We start from the raw sequence: 24545 nt of genomic DNA, 5'->3' as shown, positions 1-24545 counted from the left end.
CGCCATCATGTCCACCATTGGTCTTTCCCAACGGGTTACCAGCATGTGGAAGACTTCTGGATGAAGTCCCCACTCTCCCGGGTGAAGATCGTGTCTGCTGAGGAAGTCTGCTTCCCAGTTGTCCACTCCCGGGATGAACACTGCTGACAGTGCTATCACATGATTCTCTGCCCAGCGAAGAATCCTTGCAGCTTCTGCCATTGCCCTCCTGCTTCTTGTGCCGCCCTGTCTGTTCACATGGGCGACTGCCGTGATGTCGTCCGACTGGATCAATACCGGTTTTCCCTGAAGCAGAGGTTCTGCCTGGTTTAGAGCATTGTATATTGCTCTTAGTTCCAGAATGTTTATGTGAAGAGACGTTTCCAGGCTCGTCCATACTCCCTGGAAGTTTCTTCCTTGTGTGACTGCTCCCCAGCCTCTCAGGCTGGCGTCCGTGGTCACCAGGATCCAATCCTGTATGCCGAATCTGCGGCCCTCCAATAGATGAGCACTCTGCAACCACCACAGAAGAGACACCCTTGTCCTTGGAGACAGGGTTATCCGTAGGTGCATCTGAAGATGCGACCCTGACCATTTGTCCAACAGATCCCTTTGGAAAATTCTTGCGTGGAATCTGCCGAATGGAATCGCTTCGTAAGAAGCCACCATTTTTCCCAGGACTCTTGTGCATTGATGTACAGACACCTTTCCTGGTTTTAGGAGGTTCCTGACAAGCTCGGATAACTCCTTGGCTTTTTCCTCCGGGAGAAAAACCTTTTTCTGAACCGTGTCCAGAATCATCCCTAGGAACAGCAGACGAGTTGTCGGCATTAACTGGGATTTTGGAATATTCAGAATCCACCCGTGCTGTTTTAGCACTTCTTGAGACAGTGCTAATCCCATCTCTAGCTGTTCTCTGGACCTCGCCCTTATTAGGAGATCGTCCAAGTATGGGATAATTAATACGCCTTTTCTTCGAAGAAGAATCATCATCTCGGCCATTACCTTTGTAAAGATCCGAGGTGCCGTGGACAATCCGAACGGCAGCGTCTGAAACTGATAGTGACAGTTTTGTACAACGAACCTGAGGTACCCCTGGTGTGAGGGGTAAATTGGAACGTGGAGATACGCATCCTTGATGTCCAAGGATACCATAAAGTTCCCCTCTTCCAGGTTCGCTATCACTGCTCTGAGTGACTCCATTTTGAACTTGAACTTCTTTATGTACAGGTTCAAGGACTTCAGATTTAGAATAGGCCTTACCGAGCCATCCGGCTTCGGTACCACAAAAAGAGTGGAATAATACCCCTTCCCTTGTTGCAGAAGAGGTACCTTGACTATCACCTGCTGAGAGTACAGCTTGTGAATGGCTTCCAACACCGTCTCCCTTTCGGAGGGGGACGTTGGTAAAGCAGACCTCAGGAAACGGCGAGGTGGATCTGTCTCTAATTCCAACCTGTATCCCTGAGATATTATCTGCAGGATCCAGGGATCTACTTGCGAGTGAGCCCACTGCGCGCTGTAATTTTTGAGACGACCGCCCACCGTCCCCGAGTCCGCTTGAGAAGCCCCAGCGTCATGCTGAGGCTTTTGTAGAAGCCGGGGAGGGCTTCTGATCCTGGGAAGGAGCTGCGTGTTGCTGTCTCTTCCCTCGACCTTTGCCTCGTGGCAAATATGAATAGCCCTTTGCTCTCTTATTTTTAAAGGAACGAAAGGGCTGCGGTTGAAAAGTCGGTGCCTTTTTCTGTTGGGGAGTGACTTGAGGTAGAAAGGTGGATTTCCCGGCTGTAGCCGTGGCCACCAAATCTGATAGACCGACTCCAAATAACTCCTCCCCCTTATACGGCAAAACTTCCATATGCCGTTTTGAATCCGCATCGCCTGTCCACTGTCGCGTCCATAAAGCTCTTCTGGCCGAAATGGACATAGCACTTACCCGTGATGCCAGTGTGCATATATCCCTCTGTGCATCACGCATATAAAGAAATGCATCCTTTATTTGTTCTAACGACAGTAGAATATTGTCCCTGTCCAGGGTATCAATATTTTCAATCAGGGATTCTGACCAAACTACCCCCGCACTGCCCATCCAGGCAGTTGCTACAGCTGGTCGTAGTATAACACCTGCATGTGTGTATATACTTTTTTGGATATTTTCCATCCTCCTATCTGATGGATCTTTAAGTGCGGCCGTCTCAGGAGAGGGTAACGCCACTTGTTTAGATAAGCGTGTTAGCGCCTTGTCCACCCTAGGAGGTGTTTCCCAGCGCTCCCTAACCTCTGGCGGGAAAGGGTATAATGCCAATAATTTCTTTGAAATTATCAGCTTTTTATCAGGGGCAACCCACGCTTCATTACACACGTCATTTAGTTCTTCTGATTCAGGAAAAACTATAGGTAGTTTTTTCATACCCCACATAATACCCTGTTTAGTGGTACCTGTAGTATCAGCTAAATGTAACGCCTCCTTCATTGCCAAAATCATATAACGTGTGGCCCTACTGGAAAATACGGTTGATTCGTCACCGTCACCACTGGAGTCATCGCCTGTGTCTGGGTCTGTGTCGACCGACTGAGGCAAAGGGCGTTTCACAGCCCCTGACGGTGTTTGAGTCGCCTGGACAGGCACTAATTGATTGTCCGGCCGTCTCATGTCGTCAAACGACTGCTTTAGCGTGTTGACACTATCCCGTAGTTCCATAAATAAAGGCATCCATTCTGGTGTCGACCCCCTAGGAGGTGACATCCCCATATTTGGCAATTGCTCCGCCTCCACACCAATATCGTCCTCATACATGTCGACACACACGTACCGACACACAGCAGACACACAGGGAATGCTCCTAATGAAGACAGGACCCACTAGCCCTTTGGGGAGACAGAGGGAGAGTTTGCCAGCACACACCAAAAGCGCTATATATATATCAGGGATAGCCTTATAATAAGTGCTCCCCTATAGCTGCTTTGTTATATAAAAATATCGCCATAAATTTGCCCCCCCTCTCTGTTTTACCCTGTTTCTGTAGTGCAGTGCAGGGGAGAGACCTGGGAGCCGTCCTGACCAGCGGAGCTGTGAGAGGAAATGGCGCCGTGTGCTGAGGAGATAGGCCCCGCCCCTTTTCCGGCGGGCTCGTCTCCCGCTATTTTGAGAAATCAGGCAGGGGTTAAATATCTCCATATAGCCTCTAGGGCTATATGTGAGGTATTTTTAGCCTTTATAGGTACTCATTTTGCCTCCCAGGGCGCCCCCCTCCCAGCGCCCTGCACCCTCAGTGACTGCCGTGTGAAGTGTGCTGAGAGGAAAATGGCGCACAGCTGCAGTGCTGTGCGCTACCTTTAGAAGACTGCAGGAGTCTTCAGCCGCCGATTCTGGACCTCTTCTGTCTTCAGCATCTGCAAGGGGGCCGGCGGCGCGGCTCCGGTGACCATCCAGGCTGTACCTGTGATCGTCCCTCTGGAGCTTGATGTCCAGTAGCCAAGAAGCCAATCCATCCTGCACGCAGGTGAGTTGACTCCTTCTCCCCTCAGTCCCTCGCTGCAGTGATCCTGTTGCCAGCAGGAATCACTGTAACATAAAAAACCTAGCTAAACTTTCTCTAAGCAGCTCTTTAGGAGAGCCACCTAGATTGCACCCTTCTCGGCCGGGCACAAAAATCTAACTGGAGTCTGGAGGAGGGTCATAGGGGGAGGAGCCAGTGCACACCACCTGATCGGAAAAGCTTTACTTTTTGTGCCCTGTCTCCTGCGGAGCCGCTATTCCCCATGGTCCTTTCAGGAACCCCAGCATCCACTAGGACGATAGAGAAAGTCTTTTTCAGAGAAACTCAGTAGAGCTCCCCTGCAGTGCACCCAGTCTCCTCTGGGCACATGATCTAACTGAGGTCTGGAGGAGGGGCATAGAGGGAGGAGCCAGTGCACACCCATTCTAAAGTCTTTAGAGTGCCCATGTCTCCTGCGGAGCCCGTCTATACCCCATGGTCCTTACGGAGTCCCCAGCATCCTCTAGGACGTAAGAGAAATCCTATTTTCTCTAGCATCCATAAGGGATATTGGGTCATAAGTACGATGGGGACGTCCCAAAGCTTCCAGTATGTGCGGAGACGCCTGCAGCACCGCCTGCCCAAACTGGGTATCCTCTTTGGCCAGGGTATCAAACCTGTAGAACTTCACAAAGATGTTCTTCCCTGACCAGGTAGCAGCTCGGCATAGTTGCAAGGCCGAGACTCCACGGGCAGCCACCCAGGAAGACCCAACCGATCTTGTAGAATGGGCCTTCAGAGACTGTGGATCGGGTAAAGCTGCCGACACATAGGCCTGTTGGATAGTAAGCCTAAGCCAACGAGCAATGGACTGCTTCGAAGCAGGGCAGCCCTTTTTCTGCGCATCATATAGCACGAACAAGGAATCCGTCTTTCTGATCCGAGCCGCTCTCTTGACATAAATATTCAATGCTCGCACAGCATCCAATGCCTCAGTGTCATAACTTGACGGAACAACAATAAGTTTTTTTGGGATAATCAGTTTTTATTAAGGGTTTTAAAAAGACATGAACAAAGAAAGAAAGACACAAATATAATTACAAATATAGAAATACCTATACGAGTAAAGCTACTATACACAAATCTAATTGTACAAATGCCTGATGAAGACATAGCAAACCAGCAGAAAAGAGTGAGACCATCAAAGGCAATATGTATCCAGTGGGCAGGCAATTAGAGCGGAACATCCGAGGAGCAAGAGATACTCTAATGAAATAACGCTGGGGAATCTTGCTAGGTCTGCGTGAGGGCTGCAATGCACATCAGCAATAAAAGGTGTTTTCAAACATGTGAAACATAAAAAAACGAAAAGAAATGCAAAACTAGAAAGTCAACAGGCTTCAGCGATAGAAGCTAGAAGCAGTAGGAAGGAAGAAAAAGAGAGAAAGGAAAAGAAGGGGGGGGGGGGGGGGGGGGGTAAGAGAAATAAGAGGTACCACTTAGAAAGCAATGTGAAACAGAGAGATAGGGAAACTAACTACTATCCAAGGGAGTGGCCATGTAGGCCTGGAAAGCCTTGTATTCTAGCCAGGGGGACCACGTGGAATTAAATTCACGAGATTTGCCTATCGATGAGAGGAACAGGTCCTCCATTCTCATGAAGTAGTCTAGTTTAGTGAACCATGTCTGACTCGTGGGAGGGAGGTGGTGTGATACCCGCGTTTGAAGTACCCTGTCTACTAGTTAAACCAGCTGCAGATGCACTGTGAGGATTAAAATCCTTTTTACACTGGTTGCTAAGCAACTATGGCAACCAGGAGAGGAATATGTATAGCACTAGGACCCTGGGCTTTCCATCAGGATCCCTGCAGAGCGGGAAGCTGGGATCGCTCTGATTGGCCGTGTCGTGTGGGGAGAGAAGCAGGAAGGAGAGCTGCAGTGAGCAGACAGAGAGAGCATGGCAGTAGAACAGGAGGCAGTGCGTCATGCGTGGGTGTGAAGAGCTGTACGCGGAGGTCTGGAGGCGCGCTGCGCTGGGAGAGACTGGGCATCGAGAGACGGCTGTCATCCTGAAAAGCAGCAGTGAGAAGTGACCGGCAGGAGCTGGCAACAGCAGCAGATAATGCAGGTACTCTACTTCACCCCAGACAGCCCCCACATATGGGCACCCAGACCAACAGTGATCACCCTGACAGCTTGCAACATCACAGCCCCTTGGGACAGATCACAGCAGGACTCTATGTACAAAGAGAGGGACATGTGGGATTTATTTGGAGCTGCCTGCCATTGTACCAGAGAGAGCCTTAAGGGATAGGGTTGTGTGAAACCCTCTGCTTCCCCTTACCACTGCAATTGCAAGGAAAACACGAAGTGACACTTATCCCTAGACTGTTTGAGCTGCAGCACAATGTGTGTGCCAGGATTGGGTCATTTGCTCTGTGACCCACTGTATGTGAAATGACTTTCTCCACAGCGCCCTCTATTTGAAGCATTGCTATACTGTGATATGACTTGCTCCACAGCGCCCTCTATTTGAAGCATTGCTAGACTGTGAAATGACTTACTCCACAGCGCCCTCTATTTGAAGCATTGCTATACTGGGATATGACTTACTCCACAGCGCCCTCTATTGGAAACTGGTGCTATACATGGCAAGTAGCTGCTGCACGGCACCACCCGTTGGATTACAAATACTGTGCACAGTGCGAACTCATTCTACAGCACCCCCTGTAGGACAGTGATATAGCTGGAACGTTTTGTCAGCAGCATAAACTGAACATATCCAATCTAGCGACATCTAGTGACCCGTCAGTATAACGCATGCATACTCATGAAACAGCTGTATAAGACGTCCGAGTGTTGAAATTCTGAAATGCTCGTGTTAATGTTATGTTATATTTTTAGTATGTGACTAAAAGTATCGTGGCTTATTGAATTGCACTGAACTCTACTAAGAGGTGAATTTAGTCACATGGACCAGTGACTAACCCTGTCTATAATAAATCTTTGTTACTGTATCCCACCGTAGTGGTCCTTTCACCTTTAAAAGGGGGGTGTTGACTATACTGGGGTATCCCCGTCCCTTCTGCCCAGGTCCTACGCAGCCTTCCCACGCAGATTCCGCCTGACGTCGCGACAAGCAAGAACCGAACGACCAGAGAGGCCACAACTGGACAGGCGTGAGACTGCAGGTACGCTTAGCCACCTATCACACTTGGCGTCCGCGAACAGGATACGAGCAAGATGACGGATCCACAGGTTCCCGCTACTCCCATGCTACCACCGGCACTCGGACAAGGAAACACGACCACCATAGCGGCATCACCGTTGACTATGCCATACTATTTTGGAGCACCATGGTTACCAACGTTTGCAGGAAAACAAGTGCCGGGTTCGAGTACGTTCAAAGAATTCAAAGACAAGATGTACTCCATGTTCCGCCTGTACTCACTAACCGAAGAACAGAAAATAGAGATCGCTATGGGTCAATTGACGGATTCGGCACTACGGGAAGTGAAAGCATGGGAAGACAGCAAAAAGAAGACCGTCGAAGGGATCTTTAAGAAGCTGATGACCATATTCGACTGCGAGACTATAGCGGAATTAAAGAGCCGCCTTTATGCGAGAAAACAAAGACCTGATGAATCACTGCGAGACTTCGCGCTGGCCCTACAAGAAGCTGCAAAGGCTATACGGGCCCTGGATGAACGAGAAGTCGAAGGGATAGATAGAACGTTAACAGACCTGTTTGTAGAAGGGGCAAGAGGAGAGACGATTCGCTCTCAAATGCGCATGGAGAGACGACAGCAACCAGGGAACTCCTTCTCTGAATTCAAAGAGACGGTGCTGCAGATCCTTGGGAAAAATCAGAGCAACAATGTCGTGAAAGATGCGTCTTCAGAGTGGAGTGAAGATGACAGCTACAGAGAAACCGCACTGCCCGTGAAGTCAGACGGACTAGCCCAAGTGGGAGCGGTTCTCCAGCAAGCACAAGCCCCACCGGGACCAGATCCTATGGAAACGCTCAATCAGAGGCTGACGGAGATGATATTGAATCTCTCCCAAATGAGCCGGAGATTAGAAGAGCTCGACAGGGACCAAGATAGGAATAGACACAGAGAATGGCGTCAAGAGCAAGATTGGCAGAGTCGTCCTCGCTGGGACGTAGTAAGAGAATCGGGCCGACGATTGACCGATCAATTCCATGCTCTGAAAGGCACTGTATGTCAACAGACCTCCGAAAGAGTGGAGAGAATAGATCTACCATGGGAGGAACGACCCAGAAAAGCAGGACCAAGACTGGTGTGGCAGAGTCAAGTCGGAGTGATGAGTGTACCATCTGGTGGGGATGATCGAAGAACCAGAACAAGAAAGACGACAGGCCAAGTATTGTGGCTTAGTGCAACGCGTGGTTACGGCTTCATAAGGAGAACAGACACTAAGAGAACCATATATGTTCACTATACGGGCATTCAGAAGACCCATCAGAACAATTACTTCCGAAGCCAAGGAAGCGGGGAATGGGTCGAATTTGAATTGACCAATGGAAAAAGGGGCGTTAAGGCCATCAACGTCACAGGTCCTAATGGCGTTCCAGTGCAAGGCAACAGACATGCCAGAGAGCGTAACCGGTATTGGCGCTGTCCGCGGTATAGAAAGCCTCCACTCTACTACCAGCAAGACTACTGGGACAGCGGAAGCAGAGAGGAACCAAGAGACTGTAATAGTGAGACCGGTAGACCTAACACCAATCCTCCTCGACCTGAACGGATACCCCGACCACCCGAACCTGAAGTCCCAAAGCAAAGGAAAATGCTGGACACAAGCGAGAGACCGGTTGCGAAAGGTCAGAGTGAGACAGTGCAGCAGTGCCTTCAAAATGTGATAAAGCCTCAGATTTCTCCTCAACCAAAACGAGAGTACATCCCAAAAAGGCAAGACGCAGATTACCGTGCAGCACATTTCGAGCAAACAGATGCCGGTGCGACTTACCAGAAAAGGGACACTGAAGCAGTGGTCCACATGGCCATGACAAAGATAGTGGAACCCGTGGAATCCAGAAGTCCGGAGCCAGCAATGCCATCGTCTGAACCCAAGCCCCAGGCACTGCAGGCAGAGACCCCACAGGCAGCTGAGAAGGCTGAAGCCCATTCCACGGAAGAGAAGCCTGTAATGGATAGTGAGTACAGGACCATAACGGGAGAAGAATTCGCCTTCAGGATACAGCAGGCTATACGAAGATCAATGAGATGCGATAAAGGTGCACCACATGCTCGTTGCAGATCGCACGCCGTGATATAGAGTACCACCCATGTACACCATTGAAGAACCCGTACCGCAGAGGGATCGGAGTCCTGTGGCGGAAAGATGGGGTCCCTGGGATGGACATACCCTAGCTATTTAACAAGAGTAAAAGTAGAAAGGTATAACTGTTCACGTTTAACTTGTTGGCATCTAATTATTTGCATGTATTGGGAGTTCAAAGACTGTGGTGTAGGACTTTAATCCATTACAGTATGCGTGGGGACACGCATAATTTCAGCGGGCGAACATGTGATACCCGCGTTTGGGGTACCCTGTCTACTAGTTAAACCAGCTGCAGATGCACTGTGAGGATTAAAATCCTTTTTACACTGGTTGCTAAGCAACTATGGCAACCAGGAGAGGAATATGTATAGCACTAGGACCCTGGGCTTTCCATCAGGATCCCTGCAGAGCGGGAAGCTGGGATCGCTCTGATTGGCCGTGTCGTGTGGGGAGAGAAGCAGGAAGGAGAGCTGCAGTGAGCAGACAGAGAGAGCATGGCAGTAGAACAGGAGGCAGTGTGTCATGCGTGGGTGTGAAGAGCTGTACGCGGAGGTCTGGAGGCGCGCTGCGCTGGGAGAGACTGGGCATCGAGAGACGGCTGTCATCCTGAAAAGCAGCAGTGAGAAGTGACCGGCAGGAGCTGGCAACAGCAGCAGATAATGCAGGTACTCTACTTCACCCCAGACAGCCCCCACATATGGGCACCCAGACCAACAGTGATCACCCTGACAGCTTGCAACATCACAGCCCCTTGGGACAGATCACAGCAGGACTCTATGTACAAAGAGAGGGACATGTGGGATTTATTTGGAGCTGCCTGCCATTGTACCAGAGAGAGCCTTAAGGGATAGGGTTGTGTGAAACCCTCTGCTTCCCCTTACCACTGCAATTGCAAGGAAAACACGAAGTGACACTTATCCCTAGACTGTTTGAGCTGCAGCACAATGTGTGTGCCAGGATTGGGTCATTTGCTCTGTGACCCACTGTATGTGAAATGACTTACTCCACAGCGCCCTCTATTTGAAGCATTGCTATATTGTGATATGACTTGCTCCACAGCGCCCTCTATTTGAAGCATTGCTATACTGGGATATGACTTACTCCACAGCACCCTCTATTGGAAACTGGTGCTATACATGGCAAGTAGCTGCTCCACGGCACCACCCGTTGGATTACAAATACTGTGCACAGTGCGAACTCATTCTACAGCACCCCCTGTAGGACAGTGATATAGCTGGAACGTTTTGTCAGCAGCATAAACTGAACATATCCAATCTAGCGACATCTAGTGACCCGTCAGTATAACGCATGCATACTCATGAAACAGCTGTATAAGACGTCTTGAGTGTTGAAATTCTGAAATGCTCGTGTTAATGTTATGTTATATTTTTAGTATGTGACTAAAAGTATCGTGGCTTATTGAATTGCACTGAACTCTACTAAGAGGTGAATTTAGTCACATGGACCAGTGACTAACCCTGTCTATAATAAATCTTTGTTACTGTATCCCACCGTAGTGGTCCTTTCACCTTTAAAAGGGGGGTGTTGACTATACTGGGGTATCCCCGTCCCTTCTGCCCAGGTCCTACGCAGCCTTCCCACGCAGATTCCGCCTGACGTCGCGACAAGCAAGAACCGAACGACCAGAGAGGCCACAACTGGACAGGCGTGAGACTGCAGGTACGCTTAGCCACCTATCACAGTGGGACCTCCACATGGCCGGGATTACAGTACGCGCTGCGTTACTTAAATGTCGCAGCAAGGAATGTTTGTGTCGGGACACTGGAATATTGGAGTGATTGATAAGCCAGAATGCTGGATCCTGCGGGATTTGAGTCTTAAGAATAACCTGGGAGATGTGTATAACCTCCCGCCAAAAGGGTTGGATCAGGGGGCATGTCCACCAAATATGTAGAAGGGTGCCGGATGGGGAAGAGCAGCGCCAGCAGTGAGCTGATGAAGAGGGATACATAGCATGGAGGAGGGAGGGATGTCTGTACCACTGTGTCACCACTTTATATTGAGTCTCCCTGATCTGGACACAAACAGAACTCGTGTGGGTTTTCAAGAAAAAAATTTCCCAGTCCCTAGGCGACAGGGAAATACCCAAGTCTCTCTCCCAAACCACAGCAAAGGATGGAGTAGCGACAGGTCAGGAATGGCAAACAATTTTGTACACGGTGGATATGACGTGGGTCGGGTCAAGGACAGCAACACAGAGTTTCTTAAATAGAGTCAATTCTCTAGCGGCGCTCCGAAGTCTAGAGCCAGTCACCAAGAAGTGTTGTATTTGTAGGAATTTCCAAAAGTCCTGTTGGGGGACGTCCCACCTCTCCCTCAAATCTGAGAATTGTTTGACTCCAGTCGGTGATACCATATGACCGACCCTGAACAGTCCCGCCACAGCCCAACGTGAGAAGTGGGCGGGGTTAACACCCGGAACAAAATCAGGGTTGGCCAGAAAAGGAGGTCAAGGGGCCGAATTTGGAAGAGATATAAGGAAGTTCCCTTAGCGATTTCCAGGCGGCTAGCGTGGGAGTTATAGTAGGATGGGGGAGAGGCAATTTTGGGGAGGAGGGGAGCCAGGGGAATATCTCCGGGAATTGCTGCACGTACAGGCCCTCTAGCTCCACCCATTGTTTATGTTTGCGGTTTCTTGTCCAGTCTATAATTCTACTCAAAAGAATGGCATGGTAATAACATTTTATATCAGGAAGTTGGAGGCCGCCATTCTCAATTGATTTAGTCAACTTGGAGCGTTTAAGCCTGGGTCTCTTCCTCTGCCAGACAAACTGCTGGATCAAAAGTGAAATAGATCGGAACCAGGACTCTGGGATGCGGATCGGGAGGGCCTGCATTACATACAATAATTTAGGGAGGGTATTCATTTTAACTATATTTATCCTCCCAAACCAAGAAAGATATTTCATATTCCATCTAGAGTAGTCATTCCGAATCGTTTGTAGAAGAGGTAAATAATTCAACAGGAACAACTGGGACTCGTTAGCGGACAGCTTAACACCAAGATAAGTTATGTGAGACGATTGCCATAAGAAAGGGAAAGAACGTTTAAGGGCCGTAACAGATTCTGCAGGGGTGGAGAACCACAATAAGTTGATTCAAGTGGAACACAGAGACGACCTTCAGCAGGAACTGCTGACTAGTCCGGAGCTCCGCTCTGTCCTCGTAAAAGACGAGGTAGGGACTTTTACACGATAAGGTCCCCAATTCGGCGACACGCCTAGTAGAAGGTACTTGCCTTCTACCGTCATCAGTGGTTCAAACCAGGAGGATTGTAGAAATTCCAAAACTGCATTCAAATCCCAGGGTGCCATAGGTGGCACAAAAGGAGGTTGTAAGTGAAGTACCCCTTGCAAGAAGGTCTGAACTTCTGGCAACACTGCCAGTTTCTTATGGAAGAAAATTTAGAAAGCTGAAATCTGGACCTTAATGGAACCCAGACGTAAGCCCTTATCCACATCAGCCTGCAGGAAAAGTCCCAAGTGGAACTCAGCAGGCCGATACGTGCGTTCCTCGCACCAAGAGACATATCTTCTCCAGATATGATGATAGTGTTTTGACGTCACAGGTTTCCTGGCCTGAACCATGGTAGCAATAACCTTTTTGGAAAGATCTTAGTGAGCTAGGATGTTCCGCTCAACCTTCATGCCATCAAACGAATTCCGGGTAGATGAACAGTCCTTGTTGAAGAAAATCTCTTCTCATTGGCAGGGGCCAAGGGTTTTCGACTGACATGTCCAGAAGATCCGCGTACCACGCCCTCCGAGGCAATCAGAATAGCCTGGACTCTTTGATTCCTATTTCGCTTGAGCACCCTTGGGAGCAACGGAATCGGAGGAAACAGGTAGACCAGCCGGTAAGGCCAAGGCGACGTCAGTGCATCTACTGCGTTCGCCTGAGGGTACCTGGTCCGTGAGCAATACCAGCGAAGCTTCTTGTTGAGTCGAGAAGCCATCATGTCTATTTGTGGGCAGCCCCACCAGTGGATGATCTGCTGAAACACCTGATGGTGGAGCCCCCACTCTCCAGGGTGGAGATCGTGACGACTCAGGAAGTCCGCTTCCCAGTTGTCTGCCGGAATGAAGATTGCGGACATTGCTCTTGCATTTCTTTCTGCCCAGAGGAGTATCTTCGACACCTCTCACATGCAGGCCCTGCTTTTTGTTCCTCCTTGTCGATTGATGTACGCCACTGCCGTGGCATTGTCTGACTGAACCTGGATCGCGTGATCCCTGAGTAGAAGAGAGGTCTGAAACAGAGCATTGTAGATCGCCCAAAGTTCCAGAATGTTGATTGGAAGTAGGGCTGACTACCTGCCCTGGAACTGAGCCCCCTGGGTGACAGCTCCCCATCCTCTCAGAATCGCATCTGTCGTGAGGAGGATCCAATCCTGAATCCCGAAACTTCAACCTTCCAGGAGGTCGGAGGACTGCAGTCACCACAGGAGGGAAATCCTGGCCTAAGTGACAGCCGTATTATCCGGTGCATCTGAAAATGTGATCCGGACCACTCGCTCAAGAAATCCAATTGAAATATTCTGGCATGGGACCTTCCATACTGGATCGCCTTGTATGAGACTACCATCTTCCCCAACAATCTTATGCAAAGATGAATGGATATCCGAGTAGGCCGTAGAACCATTTGGACCATCTCCTGAGTGTGCTCGCTTTGTCCTCTGGGAGGAACATTTTGTTGGGCCACAGTATAAAGCAACTTTCCCTGGAACAGGAGCCACCGAGTTCTGTAAATTGAGGATCCACCCATGGTGTGACAGAAGTTGGATAGTGTGGTCTATGTGGAGCAATAAAAGCTCCCTGGATCTCGCTTTTATCGAGATCGTCCAGATAAGGGACAATATTTACCCCCCTGGACTCAGAGTTGGAACACCTGGAACTGGTAGTGATCATCCAGCAGGGCAAACCTCAGGTAAGCCTGGTGAGGTGGACAAATCGGGATATGAAGATAGGCGTCCTTTATATCCAGGGAGACCATGAACTCAAGTACCTCTAGGCCCGCAATCACTGCTTGCAAGAATTCCATCTTGAACTTGAAAACCTTAAGGTAAGGGTTCAAGGATTTTAGATTCAAAATGGGCCTTACCGAACCATCCGGTTTTGGTACCACAAACAGGTTGGAGTAATAACCCTTTTCCTGTTGTTGCAGTGGCACTGGAACAATGACTTGGGACTGGACCAATTTTAGGATGGCCTGTTTCAGCATAACACGCGTATCCTCCGAAGCTGGTAAGCTTGATCTGAAAAATCGTTGGGGAGGAGCGCCGTCAAACTCCCAGCTTGTAGCCCTGAGAAATGAGGTCACGTACCCAGGTATCCTGGCAGGAGCTTTCCCAGATGAGGCTGAAGTGACGCAGTCGAGCTCCCACCTTGAGATCCCCTCGGGGTGGGTGGGCACCGTCATGCTGAGGCTTAGTGGAAGCTGAACTGGTGCTCTGTTCCTGAGAACCTGCAGCTGCTGGTTTTCTTGTCTTACCGCTGGTGCCCCTTGTTGCATTGGAGGCACCACTGGCCCTAGATCTAAATCTGTTAGACCGAAAGGACTGGGTAGACTGCCCCGGGATAGGAATGTCTAGCCGGCGGGGCCCCAGAGGGGAGAAACGTGGATTTCCCCGCAGTAACTTTCAGGGAAAGTGACACGGAGTTTGTTCTGTGTTAAGAAAATCAACTGCTGTGCCGCAGCGTCCTCTAGAGGGAGTTTTAACACGTCCCGAATAGCTAGAATGAGGGGTTCAATACCTTGTGTAGAAGGGGAATCCCCAGTAACAGGATCCAATACCTCCCCCTCCTCCTGTGTCTCCTCATTAGAGTCTGAGAGTAAAGCAGGTAACCCACGCTTTTGTGGTCCTGATCTAGAGAGGAGGGGGCTGTGGAACACCTGCACTTGCAGCTAGGTCTGCCACAGCCTGCTGCAGTTGTTGAGTTTTTTGAGAATTAGCAGTGAGCCGAGATGACATATCTGACATCATGGATTTTATGGCACCTAGACAGGAAGGCTCCTGACCCTCCCCCCCAGCCCCCTCACTGAGTTGTGAGGACTGGCTGCATTGTTCACATGATATGGAAACAGATGTAGAGGGAGAGAATCTGGTGTGACATACAGTGCATAATTGGTGTTTCACCATGTATACAGTAAACAACACTTATATACACATACACACAGACAAGTAATACAATAGCAAGCCTGCCCTTACTGTATGTGAGAGGGAGACAGAGAGAAGGGAACAGCACACCCAAGCTAACCAGCCCCAGCGAGGCTGCAAGCTGTTATATCACGGTGAAACACTGGAGTCTTTGTCCCTTTCAGGACACAGATTGTGTACCATAGCGGCTCTCCCCCCTTTGCTACACCCCTGTACCAGTTTTCCTGCATATCCTGAGTGTCTGGAGGAGCTGCGTGTGCCTGCTGCTGCAGCTGTAAGCAGAGGAAAGTGCAAAAACGCAGCTGGTCCCGCTCTGAGGAAGCTCCGCCCCCTGTAATGGTGTCAGAGCTTCAGTGATATTTATACTGGCAAAGTCTCCATACAAGTGTAAAACATCCCAGCAAGTGTTAGTTTTCACTACCGCTGCCAGTGTACACAGCGGGGCTATAGCAGGTCCCTCCCTGGAGGGTCCCGTATGCCACCCCTGCGTCTTTGCCGTACCAAGAACTAGGGGACCCCGGTTTGTACTCCCCACTCTCGTCACCTTCAGGCAATGTTAGGGGTGTGCAGTGCACTGCGATTATGACCGCTAAGGCGCAGTGCCCCGCTCTACAACAACCTCTCAGGACGGTGGTCCTGCAGCGGGGAAGCGGAACTGACACCTTACAGAGGCCGGTGACCGCCCCCCCCCCCCCCCCTCCCCCTAACTCCCACGGTGCAGGTATGCTGTTGCCCAAACAGCATACTAAAAATAATAAGAATTTACTTACCGATAATTCTATTTCTCGTAGTCCGTAGTGGATGCTGGGAACTCCGTATGGACCATGGGGAATAGCGGCTCCGCAGGAGACTGGGCACAAAAGTAAAAGCTTTAGGACTACCTGGTGTGCACTGGCTCCTCCCCCTATGACCCTCCTCCAAGCCTCAGTTAGGATACTGTGCCCGGACGAGCGTACACAATAAGGAAGGATTTTGAATCCCGGGTAAGACTCATACCAGCCGCACCAATCACACCGTACAACCTGTGATCTGAACCCAGTTAACAGCATGATAACAGAGGAGCCTCTGAAAAGATGGCTCACAACAATAATAACCCGATTTTTGTAACAATATCTATGTACAAGTATTGCAGACAATCCGCACTTGGGATGGGCGCCCAGCATCCACTACGGACTTCGAGAAATAGAATTATCGGTAAGTAAATTCTTATTTTCTCTGACGTCCTAGTGGATGCTGGGAACTCCGTAAGGACCATGGGGATTATACCAAAGCTCCCAAACGGGCGGGAGAGTGCGGATGACTCTGCAGCACCGAATGAGAGAACTCAAGGTCCTCCTCAGACAGGGTATCAAATTTGTAGAATTTAGCAAACGTGTTTGCCCCTGACCAAGTAGCTGCTCTGCAAAGTTGTAAAGCCGAGACCCCTCGGGCAGCCGCCCAAGATGAGCCCACCTTCCTTGTGGAATGGGCTTTTACAGATTTTGGCTGTGGCAGGCCTGCCACAGAATGTGCAAGCTGAATTGTACTACAAATCCAACGAGCAATAGTTTGCTTAGAAGCAGGAGCACCCAGCTTGTTGGGTGCATACAGAATAAACAGCGAGTCAGATTTCCTGACTCCAGCCGTCCTGGAAACATATATTTTCAGGGCCCTGACTACGTCCAGCAACTTGGAGTCCTCCAAGTCCCTAGTAGCCGCAGGTACCACAATAGGCTGGTTCAAGTGAAACGCTGAAACCACCTTAGGGAGAAATTGAGGACGAGTCCTCAATTCTGCCCTGTCCGTATGAAAAATTAGGTAAGGGCTTTTATAGGATAAAGCCGCCAATTCTGAGACACGCCTGGCTGAAGCCAGGGCTAACAGCATTACCACTTTCCAAGTGAGATATTTTAAGTCTACAGTGGAGAGTGGTTCAAACCAATGTGATTTTAGGAACCCCAAAACTACATTGAGATCCCAAGGTGCCACTGGAGGCACAAAGGGAGGCTGTATATGCAGTACCCCCTTGACAAACGTCTGAACTTCAGGAACTGAAGCCAGTTCTTTCTGGAAGTAAATCGACAGGGCCGAAATTTAAACCTTAATGGACCCTAATTTTAGGCCCATAGACAGTCCTGTTTGCAGGAAACGACCCAGTTGAAATTCCTCTGTAGGGGCCTTCCTGGCCTCGCACCACGCAACATATTTACGCCAAATACGGTGATAATGCTGTACGGTTACATCCTTCCTGGCTTTGATCAGGGTAGGGATGACTTCATCCGGAATGCCTTTTTCCTTTAGGATCCGGCGTTCAACCGCCATGCCGTCAAACGCAGCCGCGGTAAGTCTTGGAACAGACAGGGTCCCTGCTGGAGCAGGTCCTTTCTTAGAGGTAGAGGCCACGGGTCCTCTGTGAGCATCTCTTGAAGTTCCGGGTACCAAGTCCTTCTTGGCCAATCCGGAGCCACGAGTATAGTCCTTACTCCTCTCCTTCTTATGATTCTCAGTACCTTGGGTATTAGAGGCAGAGGAGGGAACACATACACTGACTGGTACACCCACGGTGTTACCAGAGCGTCCACAGCTATTGCCTGAGGGTCCCTTGACCTGGCGCAATACCTGTCTAGTTTTTTGTTGAGGCGGGACGCCATCATGTCCACCTTTGGTTTTTCCCAACGGTTCACAATCATGTGGAAGACTTCTGGGTGAAGTCCCCATTCCCCCGGGTGGAGGTCGTGTCTGCTGAGGAAGTCTGCTTCCCAGTTGTCCACTCCCGGAATGAACACTGCTGACAGTGCTATCACATGATTTTCCGCCCAGCGGAGAATCCTTGCAACTTCTGTCATTGCCCTCCTGCTTCTCGTGCCGCCCTGTCTGTTTACGTGGGCGACTGCCGTGATGTTGTCTGACTGGATCAGCACCGGCTGACCTTGAAGCAGAGGTCTTGCTAGGCTTAGAGCATTGTAGATGGCCCTTAGCTCCAGGATATTTATGTGAAGTAATGTCTCCAGGCTTGACCACAAGCCCTGGAAATTCCTTCCCTGTGTGACTGCTCCCCAGCCTCTCAGGCTGGCATCCGTAGTCACCAGGACCCAGTCCTGAATGCCGAATCTGCGACCCTCTAGAAGATGAGCACTCTGCAACCACCACAGGAGAGACACCCTTGTCCTTGGTGACAAGATTATCCGCTGATGCATCTGAAGATGCGACCCGGACCATTTGTCTAGCAGATCCCACTGGAAGGTTCTTGCGTGGAATCTGCCGAATGGGATTGCTTCGTAAGAAGCCACCATCTTTCCCAGGACCCTTGTGCATTGATGCACTGAGACTTGGCCTGGTTTTAGGAGATTTCTGACTAGTTCGGATAACTCCATGGCTTTCTCCTCCGGGAGAAACACCTTTTTCTGGACTGTGTCCAGGATCATCCCTAGGAATAGAAGTCGTGTCGTCGGGATCAGCTGTGATTTTGGAATATTGAGAATCCAACCGTGCTGGCGCAGCACTATCTGAGATAGTGCTACCCCGACTTCCAACTGTTCCCTGGATCTTGCCCTTATCAGGAGATCGTCCAAGTAAGGGATAACTAAAACTCCCTTCCTTCGAAGGAGTATCATCATTTCGGCCATTACCTTGGTAAAGACCCGGGGTGCCGTGGACAATCCAAACGGCAGCGTCTGAAACTGATAGTGACAGTTCTGTACCACAAACCTGAGGTACCCTTGGTGAGAAGGGTAAATTGGGACATGTAGGTAAGCATCTTTGATGTCCAGAGACACCATATAGTCCCCTTCTTCCAGGTTTGCAATCACTGCTCTGAGTGACTCCATCTTGAATTTGAACCTTTGTATGTAAGTGTTCAAGGATTTTAGGTTTAAAATTGGTCTCACCGAGCCGTCCGGCTTCGGTACCACAAATAGTGTGGAATAGTACCCCTTTCCCTGTTGTAGGAGGGGTACCTTGATTATCACTTGCTGGGAATACAGCTTGTGAATGGCTTCCAATACTGCCTCCCTGTCTGAGGGAGACGTCGGTAAAGCAGACTTTAGAAAACGGCGAGGGGGAGACGTCTCGAATTCCAATTTGTACCCCTGAGATACCACTTGAAGGATCCAGGGGTCCACTTGCGAGTGGGCCCACTGCGCACTGAACTTCTTGAGACGGGCCCCCACCGTGCCTGAGTCCGCTTGTAAAGCCCCAGCGTCATGCTGAGGACTTTGCGGAGGCGGGAGAGGGCTTTTGTTCCTGGGAACTGGCTGTTTGTTGCAGCCTTTTCCCTTTCCCTCTGCCACGGGGCAGAAATGAGGCGCCTTTTGCCCGCTTGCCCTTATGGGGCCGAAAGGACTGCGCCTGATAATACGGCGTCTTCTTAGGTTGAGAAGCTACCTGGGGCAAAAATGTGGATTTTCCAGCAGTTGCCGTGGCTACCAGGTCTGATAGACCTACCCCAAATAACTCCTCCCCCTTATAAGGCAATACTTCCATGTGCCTTTTAGAATCCGCATCGCCTGACCACTGCCGCGTCCATAACCTCTTCTTGCAGAAATGGACAGCGCGCTAACTCTTGATGCCAGTCGGCAAATATCCCTCTGTGCATCACGCATATATAGAAATGCATCCTTCAAATGCTCTATAGTCAGTAATATACTGTCCCTATCTAGGGTATCAATATTTTCAGTCTGGGAATCCGACCACGCCAGGCCCGCACTGCACATCCAGGCTGAGGCGATTGCTGGTCGCAGTATAACACCCGTGTGAGAGTATATACATTTTAGGATATTCTCCAGCTTTCTATCGGCAGGTTCCTTTAGGGCGGCCGTATCAGGAAAGGGTAGTGCTACCTGTTTAGACAAGCGTGCGAGCGCTTTATCCACCCTAGGGGGTGTTTCCCAACGTGTCCTATCCTCTGGCGGGAAAGGGTACGATGCCAATAACCTTTTAGGAATTATCAGTTTTTTATCGGGGGAAACCCACGCCTCATCACACACTTCATTTAATTCCTCGGATACAGGAAAAACTACAGGCAGTTTTTTCTCACCAAACATAATACCCTTTTTAGTGGTACTTGTATTATCAGAAATATGCAAAACATTTTTCATTGCTTCAATCATGTAACGTGTGGCCCTAGTGGAAGTCACGTATGTCTCCTCATCATCGACACTGGAGTCAGTATCCGTGTCTGCCATTTGAGGTAACGGGCGTTTTAAAGCCCCTGATGGCGTTTGAGACCCCTGGACAGGCACAAGCTGAGTAGCCGGCTGTCTCATGTCGTCAACTGTCTGTCGTAAAGAGCTGACACTATCACGCAATTCCTTCCATAAGCTCATCCACTCAGGTGTCGACTCCCTAGGGGGTGACAACTGTATAATAGGCAATTGCTCCGCCTCCATCTCATTTTCCTCCTCAAACATGTCGACACAATCGTACCGACACACCGCACACACACAGGGAATGCTCTGATAGAGGACAGGACCCACTAGCCCGTTGGGGAGACAGAGGGAGAGTATGCCAGCACACACCAGAGCGCTATATATAGACAGGAATACCACTATAAAATGTGCTTTTCCCTTTATAGCTGCTGTTAGTATCAAAACTGCGCCAAATTAGTGCCCCCCTCTCTTTTTTACCCTTTTCTGTAGTGCAGGACTGCAGGGGAGAGTCAGGGAGACGTCCTTCCAGCGGAGCTGTGATGGAAAATGGCGCCCGTGTGCTGAGGAGATAGGCTCCGCCCCCTTCTCGGCGGCCTTTTCTCCCGCTTTTTAGGTGAGTTCTGGCAGGGGTTAAAATACATCCATATAGCCCTGGGGGTTTTATGTGGTGTATTTATGCCAGCCAAGGTGTTTTACATTGCTGCTCAGGGCGCCCCCCCCCTAGCGCCCTGCACCCTCAGTGACCGGAGTGTGAAGTGTGCCTGAGTAACAATGGCGCACAGCTGCAGTGCTGTGCGCTACCTTGTTGAAGACTGATGTCTTCTGCCGCCGATTTTTCCGGACCTCTTCTTGCTTCTGGCTCTGTAAGGGGGCCGGCGGCGCGGCTCTGGGACCGAGCTCCGAGGCTGGGCCTGTGTTCGGTCCCTCTGGAGCTAATGGTGTCCAGTAGCCTAAGAAGCCCAATCCACTCTGCACTTCAGGTGAGTTCGCTTCTTCTCCCCTTAGTCCCTCGATGCAGTGAGCCTGTTGCCAGCAGGTCTCACTGAAAATAAAAAACCTAAACTTAAACTTTCACTAAGAAGCTCAGGAGAGCCCCTAGTGTGCACCCTTCTCGGCCGGGCACAAAAATCTAACTGAGGCTTGGAGGAGGGTCATAGGGGGAGGAGCCAGTGCACACCAGGTAGTCCTAAAGCTTTTACTTTTGTGCCCAGTCTCCTGCGGAGCCGCTATTCCCCATGGTCCTTACGGAGTTCCCAGCATTCACTAGGACGTCAGAGAAAATAAAGTTTTTAAAAGAAACTGAAGAAAACTCTGGAGCTCCAGAGTGTGCATCCTCTCCTAAGGGCACTTTTTCCTAAACTGATTGTGGGAGGGGGCATAGAGGGGAGGAGCCAGCACACCCAGTTGAAGACATTTAAAGTGAACTGGCTCCTTTGGACCCCGTCTATACCCCATTGTACTAAGGGGGACATTTACTAAGCAGTGATAAGAGCGGTAAAGTGAGCCAGTGGAGAAGTGCCCATGGCAACCAATCAGCACTGAAGTAATATCTATAATTTGCATACTATAAAATTATACAGAGCTGCTGATTGGTTGATGGGGCAACTTCTCCACTGGCTCACTTCTCCACTCTTATCACTGCTTAGTAAATGTCCCCCTAATTCACCAATATCCCTTATGGATGCTAGAGAAACATGCATACTATTTATATTACAACTATTAGGTTTGTGTACACATTATAGGATATGAGATGCGGCATAAGGTGTTGCGAAAACAAACTTCACACACACAGACTGACCAGCTACACAGACTGCATGAATGCACAACCCTCACTATGCGACATCGAAGTCCTTAGGAGGATGACCAATAGAGGGTTATTGCATCTGTTGCCCACTACTGGCTTTGTATTCTATACCAAGAAAAGCCAGCTGCTCTGGAATTGAAGCCCACTGACATCGGGCAAATGATGCGGTGGTGTAAAGAAATTACAACTGAGTATATCTGTATACAGCACCCACTACTGAAGCGAAAAGGTGTCTTCAATATCAGTATAATTAGGTTCTTGGCAAATACACTGGAAACCATGCTGTCAATGGCAGCTTTCATTCTGTTCCATAAACTCTGCTACAAAGTGTATCTAACCCAAGGGCTAAAACAATTCCCAGTGGCCAGGTCAATGTAGAAATGCCAGCCACGGACTATTAGATACACTACCTGGTGCTTACCGCTCCCAGGCACTGTGCTGTGCTAATACTGCAGTCAGAAATCCTGAAAGTGTGGTTTCACTATAGTGCTGCCCAGGCCCAGTTACACATCGCAGGACCGCAGCATAAGTCCGGAACATAGGGTACACACACATACGCATATAGTAAAAGTTTACTTTTGTTAGCTTATATAGTGTTCCTTCTAGGCTGTTTCAGCAGGGTGCTACACCCTGCCCATTTTCAGTGCACCCTGCAGGATCATAAATCGCCCCCTTGTATACAGAATGCAACAGTTAGAGTGCATGTTACAATGTTGTTGTCTACTCCTTGCCTACCTCTGAAATTGGAAACAATTTCTATCCTTAATGAAATGGATGGCAGAGGAGGCACTGTACATGGCATCACTGCTGTGGTTGCCTGCATAACACAGCACTCTGATATAGAGGGAATGAACAAGGTAAGCAGAGAGCATGTACTGCTTACACTATTTCCTTAGTAGAAGAACAGACTTTTATTTTGTACCTATACTGTATATTTTAACCCTCTGCTTAACTTTTCTGTATTATAACACATAAGGATTATAACTGCTTTAGCAGTGGAGGAGATATTTATTATTATCTACTTATTATGTATATACTGTAGCCGTTCTTTCAAGAAGACTGGACAAATATAGTATTTTTCTCAGTACAGATGTTGGGTGTTACATGTGTGTCCTATATTATGTGGGGGTAAATGAAACATTAAGGGGAAAATATATGTATAAAAACTATAAACATATGCGCTATGCTTTGTGCGCAAAGCGTCACCTCAAAAATGTGCCCTCCTCAATGATCAGCACCCTGCCCTAAAAAAATCCTAGAATGAACACTATTATAGTACAAGTTTACTTCTGTACCATACCTCATGTTCTATATTCTCTCTCTCTATATATATATATATATATATATATATATATATATATATATATATATATTAGCCCAACATCATTTCTGTTTCTAGGTTCACAAAGTCAAGAAATTATTAATTATGGTCTGTAAGATTTATTTGCCTCCATTACCTCAGAGGGCATGAAGCTGTCACATTCAGTCTCTGGCCTCCCTAGTAATGAAGTGACCTATGCAGAAGTACTGACAGCGCGGACTGAGTGACTGCTTTATCCATACACTTGCCTTGATTACTGCATTCAATGGGATTTTGCTAATGAAGGCGTAATATAATAAATCATTTCTGCTAATATGCTGATGAATCGGGTCAGGTCGGGTCACACTGAGGTCTGTGCAATAGTCTCCGCTGTGGCTACCCCCTGCAGACCTGGTGCTTCCCCTCCCTACGCTGCATTTAGTGACAGGAACCGGCTGTCAGGCGCGTGTGCTTTATACTGAGCAGCGGTGGCGGTGACCCGGTATCACTCACACGCACCTCTTGTTACACTGTAATCCCCAACAGTGACACTCACAGGAACACTGACCTCACTGTAATCCGCATAGAGACACAGCACGCTCAGACAATATGGACGTAAATGCAATTAAATGTATTTGCAGCATAGAAGATGGGTGTGGGAAAGCCATGGTGCTCAGTAAGATGCTGTAGAACTACAAGTCCCAGCATACTCTAACTTGCTTGTTCTGTAATACTGGGTGTCTCCTGAGACATGTATCCCCAGCTGTGCGCAGGCATGTTACCAAAGACCTTGTATCTGTACATATCAATACAAAATTACATTCAAAAACGTGTTATTAAACCTTTGTTGTCAATTCATTGCAAGGTATGCTGGGACTTATGGTTCCACCGCAGGGGGTGCAGGGTTAACAGCTCACAGCACTGGATCTGGACCCAACACTCATGGCTTACCCCCCCTGTGCCCCGACACTTCCACACACCTCGGGTGACTTACGTGACATTGCCCGGGCACCGGTCGCCCTGCAGAGGGTAACGGCCGCCATCTTGTCCGGGATCCCACAAGCCTACGGGAAACAGCAAGCAAACTACGGAAGCCTGACAGCACTAGCTGTGTGCGCGATAATGAGCAACAGCGCCCCCTAGCGGCCACACTGCGCAACCGCTGACAGTCAATAAAAACACCCACAAATTTAAAATTCCCTTGCGCCACAGTAACGGACCTATTTATCAGTAATCAGGAATTGGTCCTAATAATTATGTACCCTTATTTATCAATGTGTGATACATTTCACTGTGAGTGATAAATTGCACCAGCCAATCAGCTCCTAACTTCTATGTCACAGGCTGGGTTTGGAAAATGACAGGAGCGGAT

General features: G+C 49.2%; 1 protein-coding gene across 1 annotated transcript in view; it reads right to left on the bottom strand.

The window, feature by feature from the left end:
• Window positions 1-24274, bottom strand: part of NDUFA9 (NADH:ubiquinone oxidoreductase subunit A9) — an 86457-nt gene extending 62183 nt beyond the window's left edge. Inside the window, exon 1 of the mRNA XM_063928491.1 lies at window positions 24168-24274. Within this exon, the coding sequence (XP_063784561.1) occupies window positions 24168-24216 (49 nt within the window). The 5' untranslated portion in view covers window positions 24217-24274. The remainder of the gene's footprint in view (window positions 1-24167) is intronic.
• Window positions 24275-24545: the final 271 nt, after the last annotated feature.

Source organism: Pseudophryne corroboree, chromosome 6, assembly GCF_028390025.1.
Source record: "Pseudophryne corroboree isolate aPseCor3 chromosome 6, aPseCor3.hap2, whole genome shotgun sequence".
In the NCBI taxonomy this organism is placed as follows: Eukaryota; Metazoa; Chordata; class Amphibia; order Anura; family Myobatrachidae; genus Pseudophryne; species Pseudophryne corroboree.
Note: the sequence above shows the minus strand (reverse complement) of the source record. Positions and strands in the feature narration are given on the sequence as shown.